Genomic DNA, 11,255 nt, shown 5'->3' with positions numbered 1-11,255 from the left:
AAGGGATGACATTCTGGAACATGTAGATTTCTATACAACACTCTACTGAGGTTTAGTCTAGTCTAGTCTTAGTCTAGCCTAGTATCCTCTCCTGAAAGTCAGACCCCTGGTTCCTACGGCTTACCAAATCTATTCACCTAGACATCCCACTCAACTTCACTGTCTACGTGACCCACAGTGATATCATCTGCCACACTCTTCTTCATGTCAACCATAATTCAAATTGCCACCAGTTCTTTCTCCCTTATCCTCAATCTCATCTGGGAGGAATGATTTCTGCCTAGTCAGCAAATATAAGACCTCAGAATCATTATATATTATCCTGTCATTTCACAGTTGCTAATTTCCTAATATTTTCTAGAATCTGTCTCCTCCTCTTTTCCTCACATCCACAGCTTAAATTACATGTGTTATCATTCCTTTGGTTTATTTCCTTGGTGTTTCTCCCCAGCATATGTTCAGTAAATGCTTCCTGACTGAAAGGATGAATGAGAGAATGATTGACTGAGTGAATGAATAAGTGAATGAATGAATGAAGGATCACATGTTTTGATTCAAAATGTGGAATGTGAGCCCTACCTGGGCCTTTGAACTCCATGGAAGAAATTGAAAATGCTACAAATGGCTCCAGAATTCCCCTAGGAAATTATTACTGAGTTTGTCATTATGGACTTCTCATACCCAGGCCCAAGCACTGTCTTGGACTTGGGGATGTTCTCAATATCATGATACATGATATCAATATCATGATACATGATACTTCTTACTTTGGACTCTACATAGTCCATCAGTTTAACAAGGAAGGGTGCCATCTCCATGGGTTTCCATCCACCCTGCAAATGTCTGCACCTTGGACAAATCTTCTATCTGGTAGCAACATAGACCAATAGTCATAGCCATAGGACATCTGCCCTCTAGTGTGCCAACAGCTCAGAATCTGGGGGAGGCAGCCTGAGCCAGGGACAAAACCCAGACCTATTTCAAGGCATGTCCACACCCAGCCCTTTACCTGCAGAGTCACTGAAGTGATTAGTCCCAGGGCATTGCTCCACTCCCTCCTTGCAGGTGTACACTCCCTTCCACTACTCACTAGTGTTTCTGGTCTGTCTCAACTGTCAGACATCAGTCACCACCCCCACTCACTCACATAGCCCCAGCCTCTACAGAGGGGTCCACTGTGCACAGAGGAGACACATCCCAGCCTCCAGCAGGCACCAAGGCATCTCTCAGCCCTGGGACACCGGCAAGGGTGCAGTGGACCCTTGTACTCAAGAGTATTCAAGACTGTTGCTCAGCCAGATGATGCAGCGAGCAGCTGTGCTCTTCCTGACAGAACTTAGCATGGTCCTAAGGTAGGGGCTGGTATCTGGCATGCTGCAGGGCCACTCCTCCAGTTGACCTGTTTACTCAGACCACACTAAGACTTCCAGCTGGTAATGATGATTCTGAGATCTCCCAAATTTATTCGTGAAAGATTTCCTGTACAACATTCACTCCCCACTTAACACCCAGATTCCTAACCAACTCTGACAGAAAGAATTACAGTTTCTCAGAGCCCCAAAGTGCCTTGGCTCAGGGCCTTTTTACTTAACTTCTCCTATCTGGAGTCTCACTTCCTCACTCTTTTTTCTTGTTCTGTAGCTCTTAGAGGATTTCTCACCATCTTCCTGATATGATTGCTGCTCCTAGCCTCTACCATTCTTTGGGTAGGGGTCTGTCCTGCTGATCCTACCATCCCCACTACTAAAGCAGGGCCTTCCAAAAAGCAAGTACTGAAGAGATGTTTGGTGAATGAAAGAATCAGTGAGCAGGGACTTTCATCTATTAAGATTTCATCTACTTTCTTCAGTAGACCAAGCAAATCCAAGTATATCTTTTTCATTTTCCAGAATGGTGGACTGGAAGGTATAAACAAACCCAAGAATAAGCCATCCTTTACATTTTCCCCTCTGTTTATTGAACCCTATACTTTACTGCTTGGCTCTTTCACAATTCCAAAGAAATTTCTATTCCAATGTTATCTTGTACCAGGTCCCCCAAAAGATGGGAGGTTTCCCAAATTTTTGCAAAATATTGAAACTCTTATTTTTAAACCGGAAAAAGAGCAATAAATACATTACCAATGTCATTCTAAACTTAGAGCCTTTAGGGAATTAAACCTTCCATTAAAAGGGACATTTGAAAAATACCAAAAGAAAAAAAAAGATAAACTTCCAAGTCACCCATATGGAATGGGAACACAAAGTTGTACGCTGTGTTCTCTCCAGCCTGACCCTGACTCTCCTCTACTCAGAGCCAAGACTGCCCTCCTCAAACACAGAGTGATGATTCAGCCTCACTCTTCAGTCAGGACAGGAAAAGCTGCTGACCAATGTTGTGCAAGGAACATGGCAGTAGTATTATCCATGGAGCCATTTCTGGCCTGGGCCCTCCTTTCCTCATCTCTTAAAGCCTCCTCATACCAGCATGAGAAGGAAGTAGGGTCAGTCCCTTTAACCTTGGCCAAAAATTCCAGAACTTTCATCTTGCTGGTTTTAGCATGAGCCCTGGGGCCCCACAGAAATTCATAGTGTGGAGGATCACTGTTAGGCACCTGCCGGTACTCCTGATAATTCTCCTGCACCCAATCTCTGGTGATGAGCTTCCTGGGCTCCCCATAAATGAAATGCTCCCTCCCAGCATACACTCCCATCATATTCAGGAAATCCCAGATGTCTTCATCAGGGGCACAATTGCCCTCTATGAAGATCACACCCAGGATGATTATCAGGAGACCATTTTTAGGCATGCTCTGGTTGTCGCTAAGCAGCTCATCATGGGTGAGGTCCAGGGAGTTGACAAGGACATAGGAGTGGGTGGTGGGGTCCACTTCCTTCACATCAATGCCAGAGATCACCTCCAAACACTTAGACACTTTCTTGAAGATCACAGGGAGTTGTTTCTTGTACCTTTTGATGACAACCTTCAGCATTTCTGCCTTTGTGATGGGCTCCTTCAATCGATACTTGAGGACCATGAAATGCACCAAATCAGCCACCTTCTCATCTAGTGGGTCTCTGGGCAAAGATTCGGTGTCTGCTGATGTCTGTGGGGAACTTATATCCTCTTCTTCTTGGCTGTTGGAGACTCCTTCTGATGTGCTCCATGATGCAGAGAAGGAGCAGCTCTGAGGACCCTAGGGAGGACTGAGTGTTGCAGCAGGTTCCTCTTCCTCCTCCTCCTCTAGGGAGACTGGGATCACAGGCGAGGAAGGTGGGGAGGTGGAGGTGGAGGGGTAAGAGAAGTTGAAAGAGCAAGTGGAAATAGAGGAAGTCTCCTCATTGGCTTCAGCTGTGAACACATATACTACTGCCAGGCCCTGTATCTCACTTTGGGTCTGAAAGTCTGGCGTAGACACTTTGGAGAGTGAGGCATGATGACTCTTATTGGCAGCAGCAAGTAGAAGTGTGAGCAGGATGGTTGGAGATGGGGTACCACAGGTCTGGAGGAGAGAGGGAGAGGGTCAGCAGCCTCAGCGGAGAAATGCACTTTGGCAGCTCTGGACAAAGACTGACTTACAGGTTTCCTCTTTAGGGGGTGCTCTAGGACCCCAAAGGCCTTCTGGACTTTGAGTCACTTTGTCCCTTAAGATCATATCAGAAGATGTGAGAGAGTTTCCCAGGCTGTAACCAACCAAGAAAGCCTAGGATTCTTGGGTTGACTGTAGGCAGATGGGGTCAGGCACTGTAGGCTTCCCTCTGTTCTGGCATGGGTAGATACCTTAGTAGACACTGAATGTGGCACTGAATCCTGGCACTGAGTGGGCCCCTTCTGTTCTGCTGACCTGAGGACACATGCTTTAGAACAAGGCCCTCATCACCCAGTTCCTGGAGCCCTTGTAAGAGGAATTGAGGGGGCACCTCAGGATATAGATGACAAGCAGAGCCTCCTGTGTTCTAGTATGGGAGGTACCCTCAAGCCAAGATCCCCATTTCCCTGAGACCCCAAAGAGGATGTAATGAAGTGGGATTATCTGCCTGAAGGCCCTGCCTGGGGATTCCTAGGACTGAAAGTCAGAATGGGTTTCTGAGAATACACTTTAGGGTGGGAGATCCCCTCTGCCCTCCCTCAGAGTCCTCTTCTTGATGCCTGATTGGGCCTGAAACTCCTCCCTCTGCTAACCTGAGGTCACACCCCTCTGAGAGAACCTCACCACTCTCAGCCTCCCAAGATGGAAGTCCAGATACACCACATCCAGCCTCCCTGCCTGGGGCCTCACAAGGCTGAAAGGGACAAAGCAGTCCTGGGTCTCCCTCTATATGGGGTAGAATGTCCCTTAAATCTTCCCTCTTAGTCATCAGCTTGATGCCTGGCAGGGCCTGGGACTCTTCTCTTGTGTACTGAGCTGGGCCCCTTCAGAATAAGATCCTCACTTCTCTGACAACCCCTTCAATCAGATGGAAGAGTGGAAAATTCACCCCCATAACACATGGCTAAGTCTGCCTTAACTTCCCAGGCTGAGAGCAAGTTAGATTTCACGGGGCCCGTTGTGTTCTAGGATGGCAGGTGCCCTTAGTCCCCTTCAAGGTGTACATATTTGCCCCATCTGGGCCTGAGCTCTCTCTTTAATGGAAGTAGTCTCAGGCCAAGATTTCCATGTCCATGTGATGCATGAAGAGGTAAGGAGTGAATCTGCCTGATATTCCTGCCTAGACCATCTCCAGGCTAACAGCAGGGGCATGGCAGTGCCTGGCAGCCTTCTGTGTTGAGCATTCCCCTGAGTCTTCTCTCAAGAGTCCTCACCTTGAATACTGGCACTGTCTGGGCCCCCTTTCCCTGCTTACCCAAGAGTGGCCTCCTCAGACCAAGGTATTCACTTCCTAGAGACAATCTGGCAGCAGTGAGGGTCCACCACATGCTTATACATTGTCTCAGGGTCTCTGAGAGCTGTCAACATGGGCATGGTGAGGCTGAGGCCCATCACTCCTGGGTGGTGGGTTCTATCAGTCCTTACTCAGAGTCTGTACCTTGACTCCTGGTTGAGCTTATGCCTCTTCCCTCTACTGACCTGATTCTGCCCCCTCAGACCAAGGCCCTCGCCTCTCCTGGATGCCCTAGGGGAAATCAGATGCTGCTGCTTATGGCTACCATGTCCCAGGGCCTATTAGAGCTAACACTGGGAGGCAGGACTGGATTGTGTGAGGCCTTCCTTTGTTCTACAGTAGAGTACCCATCCTCCCTCAAGATACTAATATCCAGGGGCGCCTGGGTGGCTCAGGTGGTTGGGCGACTGCCTTCGGCTCGGGTCGTGATCCTGGAGTCCCGGGGTCGAGTCCCGCATCAGGCTCCCTGCTCGGCGGGGAGTCTGCTTCTCCCTCTGACCCTCACCCCTCTCATTCTCTCTCTCTCTGTCATTCTCTCTCTCTCAAAAATAAATAAAAAATTTTTTAAAAAATTAAAAAAAAAAAAAGATACTAATATCCAAACCTGGCAAGGCCTCAGCCACACCACTCTCTACTGACTTTAATGTTGCCCTTTCAGTCAAAGCCTTAGCTCTCTAAGATACTACTCACCACTGATAGAAGTGAGAGAACACCACATCTGGCCACCATAGGTCCTAACATGGCTGACAGCAGGTGCAGGGCAAGGTTTCTGTGGGGTCCCTCTGTTTGCAATGGGAAGTCCCATTACACATCCTCAAGGTCACCATATTTCCTCCTGGCAAGGTCTGCATTCCTCCCTCTGCTGAGGTAAGGATGTGTCCCTCAGGCCAAGCCACTCATCTCCTTTGTCAAGGTGAGAGCTATAAGGGAAGATTTAGGGGAACTTCTATCCCATATGGAGGGGATCCACACCTTCTCTGTCCCTGCTTTCACAAGAAATTGGTTTCAGAATTATGAAAGAGGCGTCTTCTGCCTGAAATCCATGCACAAGTCTTCTCAGAGATGACCCTAGAGCAAGTTTCTGTGAGGTGAACGATTTCCTCTGTCCTTCCTTTAGGTCTTCACATAGCCATCTATGTGCAACTGCAACTCCTTACTCTGCTTAATCTGATGAGGCACCATTCAAAGAATGCCTCACATCTCTCAGACTCCCAAAGTGGAAGACAAGAAATGTATTCAGGGACCCTCCCTAGGACTTCCAAGACTGACTGCAGGAGGAAGAAAGGACTGTGTTACCCTCTATGTGGCAAGAGGTCCCTTTACCCATTCCTCAGAATCCTTACCTTTGCTGACCTGACTCAGCAACCCCACTCCCAAAATGAAGCTGTGCTTCTCTCAGACTCCTAAGATGAAGGTCAGAAACCGAGATGGAAGCCAAGATACACTAGAGCTAGTTACCTCTACCCAAGCATCCTAGAGCTGACAGTAAATGCAGGTGTGGATTCTGTGGGCCCCTCTGTGTTCTAGGTTGGTAAATATTCTGAGTTACCCTCAAGGTTTTTATGTTTACTCCAGACAGGGCCTGAACCTTCTCTCTCTGCTGGCATGAAGATGTCTCCCTCAGGCCAAAGTTGCCTCTTTCCTGAGACTCCCAAAGAGGAAGTGAAGGAGTCAGGAACTTCTGTCTATCAGCCTTGCCCAGGGCCTCCCAGGGCTGACAGCATGAGCAGGTGCTTGTGGGTCCTCCTCTATCTGAAGTGGGAAGTCCACTCAGTCCTTGCACAGAGTCTTCTTGGTGACTTCTAGCAGGGCCTAGGTTCCTCACTTTCCCAACCTCAAGCCAGGCACCTCTGAACAAGTCCCTCATCCCTCTTTGATCCCCCAACTGGGAGAAGACCTATCATTCATCACCATGGCTGAAGGTGTGGAGAGCTGGATTGTGTGGGGCCTCCTCTATGTGGGGTGGGGTTTTCTGCAGTCACCCTTCAGAGTCCTAATCTTGATGACTGGCACATCATGGGGAACCCCTATTCTTCCAAAGATTACGGTGTGATGCAGGTAAAAAGGGATTAATTTACTATGGGAAAACCTGACAAACGCTCCCTCATCAAGCTAACACCATTACTGATAAATCATGTTGATGGTGTGCACCATGGATATGATGTGACAAGAATGGCCCTTCACCTCTCTCATCTTCCTCCCAAAAACCATAATCCATGTCTAATGTTGAGGAAACTATCAGACAAATCCTAATTGAGGGACATTCTACAAAATACCTGACCCATATTCCTAAAAACTGTCAAGGTTATCAAAAACAAGGAACTCTCAGAAATTGGCACAGCCAAGAGGAGTCTAAAGAGATATGGTCAGTGAAAGTAAGAGGGTGTCCTGGAGGGGATGCTGAACAGAAAAAAAGAAAAGTGATGAAACATAAGGAAATCTGAATAAAGTGTGGACTTTTGTAAATAATTACGTATCAATATTGGTTCATCAGTTGTAACAAATGTACTATACTAATGCAAGATGTCAATAATATGAAGAACTGAGATTGGGACATATGTGAAATTTCTTCACTATTGTTGCAATTTTCCTGTAAATCTAAAACTATTCTAAAATGAACCTTTAAAAACTTAAAAATATGTTAGCAAACTAGATAAAGTATATGTATGAAAAACCTATAGCCAACATCATACTTTTTGAGGGAGATTTGAAAGCTTTTACTTTGAACTTGGGAACTAAACTAGGGTTCCCACTATCACCATTTCTATTCAATACTGTAATGAAGGTAGCAGCAATGCAATGATGCGAAGCAGAAGTAAGAAAAGGGAAAGCGGGGCGCCTGGGTGGCTCAGTCGTTAAGCGTCTGCCTTCGGCTCAGGTCATGATTCCAGGTCCTGGGATCGAGCCCCGCATCGGGCTCCCTGCTCCGCGGGAAGCCTGCTTCTCCCTCTCCCACTCCCCCTGCTTGTGTTCCCTCTCTCGCTGTCTCTCTGTCAAATAAATAAATAAAATCTTTAAAAAAAAATAAAAAAAAAAAAAGAAAAGGGAAAGGGATCAGAAAGTAAGAAATAAAGCTTTCATGATAAACAGATGATTAGACTGTGTATGAGGAAAATCCAAAATGAAAAAAAAAGAAAGCTAAGCTATTCAACCCATAAACATGTATATAAGTTTGCTAAGTGTAAGATCAATATACCAAAAAATGAACTTTGTTTTCTGCCAGGAACAAATGTGTGAAAATGAAAGTAAACAAAATATAACTTGTAATCTATAATACCAAAACACCAAGTATCTTAGACTATATTTAACTTAAAAAATTAAGAGCTTTACAGAAAAAAGTATTTAAAAATATAAAAATGTTGTTTAGATATATTCATAAATCCTTCTATATATTAAATAAAATGCATTCACAGATGTAAGGGTTTAATACTGTAAACATTTTGCTTCTCACAAAAAAAAGAAAATGCAGATTAACTGCAACCCCATATTTAAAAACAGGAAAGGGCTTCATATGTGAATATGTGTGTACATGATACCATGGATGATTCTAAAATATAAAGGCGTACAAATAAATGGCCAAACAAGTCAAGATATTCTTGAGAAAACTAGAAGATAAGAGCAATTACTCTGCTAGCTGCTAAGAAGTACAAGCAAGCTCCAGTAACAAAGCTTATGGTTTGGGTGCAGACACCAACAAGGAGACCAATGAAACTGAATCGTAAGTCCTGGAAAACACACACACACACACACACACACACACACACACACACACACATACCCTTAATTTATAAAAAAGTTGCAACCACAGAGCAGGAGGATAGTCTTTTAATAGATTTTTAATTTTAATAAATTGCATTGAAATAACTGAGTGTCCATATAGAAAACCAAATGCAACTGGAATCCTCCTTCACACTAGACACAAAAAGCAGTGACACAAAGATTAAAGACCTGCCTTAAAGCTTATTATGAACACTTTCAAACGTATGTAAGAGTATACAGGAGAACAAATTGAACCTTTGTATAATCTATTGTTTAGAGACAGCAGTGTGGGTCCATTAGGGCAAAGGTAAGGCTTAAGGGTAAGGACTGAAGGAGACTGGGGATGAGGTAAAGTCAGTAACAGAAGGAAAGGGAGAAGGAAAGGAAATGGCAGCTCCTTCTGCCCTCTTATGTCAGCCATAGATGACCTTGCTACTTTCATGGGCCCTCACTTTCAAAGAGCAAGATCTGGAAATTAGTGGTGGCTTAGGAGAACGTTCCTGGGGCCAATGATTACTTCATTCCACCTCCTACTGCGATCAGATTCCCCACTAACTTCTGGAGTACTCATATCCAAGAAATATAATCTGGACAGAACTATTCCAGAAAATTATGACCAGCTGATGTTGGGTTGACTACAGACACCATGAATCAACCCAGGAAGACTTCACTGACTTAGCGCCAGTGCCATGTTGTCCACATGTGATGGGAGCAAAGGCCTCCCTCTCTCCTCACATGGATGTAAGCTTCTGGGGGAGGGAGGACCTTGGGTATCTTGGCCTCTCCCCCACTTGCTCAAGTGATGGTGTCTGTCAGATCCTGTTGTTTATCAAAAAGACCCTCCTGTGGACCCCCTTGTACTAGGGCTTAGGGCATTTTGTGGAGCAAGGGAAAGGACTTTCACCTTGCTGAGGTCAAGGGTGCTCTGAGTGGTGAGAGGACAGAAAGCTGAGCTAATTCCACAGTAGGTGAGGAACTTCCAGTGATTAGAGTGGGAAGGTCTCTTCCAGCACATGAACAACCACATATCTGTCCTAGAATTGCCTTAATAAAGTCTTTCCAGCATCAAAATGGAATTTAAGACTCATACTTGGAAAGGTGTCAATCTGACAGTTGGTTCTTGAATGAGAATAGATGTCACTCATAAAAGGGGGCCACATGGTCAAGCTGAGGTGCCCCACAGGAGGAAGTGTGCCATCTTGGTCATGTCACCAACACATGGGTAGTTGCTTATACAAGAACTGTCCCCAATTCTGCTCTGTGTACGTCCTTCCAGATGTTCTTAGGCTCGACAGGACCCTCAGCAAAATTCAGGAACCCTGAGATTCCAGAAGAGGTATTATTTTCAGAGTGTTATATTTATGTGAGATGAATCCTTTACTATGTAGGAGATTTACAAATATTTTCTCTCAATCTGTAGATTATATTTTTTCTATTTTTATAAAAGTGCCTTTTTTATTTTTATTTTATTTATTTTATTTTATTTTATTTTATTTTATTTTATTTTATTATGTTATGTTAGTCACCATACATTACATCATTAGTTTTTGATGTAGTGTTCCATGATTCATTATTTGCATATAACACCCAGTGCTCATTGTAATACATGCCCTCCTTAATACTCATCACCGGGGTAATCCAACCCCCCCACCCCCTCCCCTCTGAAACCCTCAGTTTGTTTCCTGGAGTCCATAGTCTCTCATGGTTCGTCTCTCCCTCTGATTCCCCCCCCTTCATTTTTCCCTTCCTTCTCCTAATGTCCTCCATGCTATTCCTTATGTTCCACAAATAAGTGAAACCATATGATAATTGACTTTCTCTGCTTGACTTATTTCACTTAGCATAATCTCCTCCAGTCCCAGCCATGTTGATGTAAAAGCTGGGTATTCATCCTTTCAGATGGCTGAGTAATATTCCATTGTATATATGGACCACATCTTCTTTATCCATTCATCTGTTGAAGGGCGTCTCGGCTCTTTCCACAGTTTGGCTATTGCGGACATTGCTGCTATGAACATTGGGGTGCATATGGCCCTTCTTTTCACTACATCTGTGTCTTTGGGATAAATACCCAGGAGTGCAATTGCTGGGTCATAGGGTAGCTCTATTTTTAACTTTTTGAGGCACCTCCACACTGTTTTCCAAAGTGGCTGTACCAACTTGCATTCCCACCAACAGTGTAAGAGGGTTCCCCTTTCTCCACAACCTCTCCAACATTTGTTGTTTCTTGCCTTGTCAATTTTTGCCATTCTAACTGGTGTAAGGTGGTATCTCAGTGTGGTTTTGATTTGGATTTCCCTGATGGCTAATGATGATGAACATTTTTTCATGTGTCTGTTAGCCATTTGTATGCCTTCTTTGGAGAAGTGTCTGTTCATGTCTTCTGCCCATTTTTTGACTTATTTGTTTTTTGGGTGTTGAGTTTGAGAAGTTCTTTATAGATCTTGGATACCAGCCCTTTGGATCTATACTCTAGGAACTACAGAACCCTCATGAAAGAAGTTGAAGAAGACACAAAAAGATGGAAAAACATTCCCTGCTCATGGATCGGAAGAATAAACATTGTTAAAATGTCTGTGCTACCCAGAGAAATCTATACCTTCAACACCATCCCGATCAAAATTCCAATGACAT

General features: G+C 44.7%; 1 protein-coding gene across 1 annotated transcript in view; it reads right to left on the bottom strand.

The window, feature by feature from the left end:
• Positions 1 to 2,335: 2,335 nt before the first annotated feature.
• LOC118552291 (melanoma-associated antigen 10-like) overlaps positions 2,336 to 11,255 on the bottom strand; it is an 80,541-nt gene continuing 71,621 nt past the window's right edge. Inside the window, 1 exon segment of the mRNA XM_036118617.2 lies at positions 2,336 to 3,481. Within this exon segment, the coding sequence (XP_035974510.2) occupies positions 2,336 to 3,481 (1,146 nt within the window).

Source organism: Halichoerus grypus, chromosome X (assembly GCF_964656455.1).
Source record: "Halichoerus grypus chromosome X, mHalGry1.hap1.1, whole genome shotgun sequence".
Lineage (NCBI taxonomy): Eukaryota > Metazoa > Chordata > Mammalia > Carnivora > Phocidae > Halichoerus > Halichoerus grypus.
The sequence above is the reverse complement of the archived record's forward strand: the minus strand, read 5'-3'. Positions and strand labels throughout refer to the sequence as shown.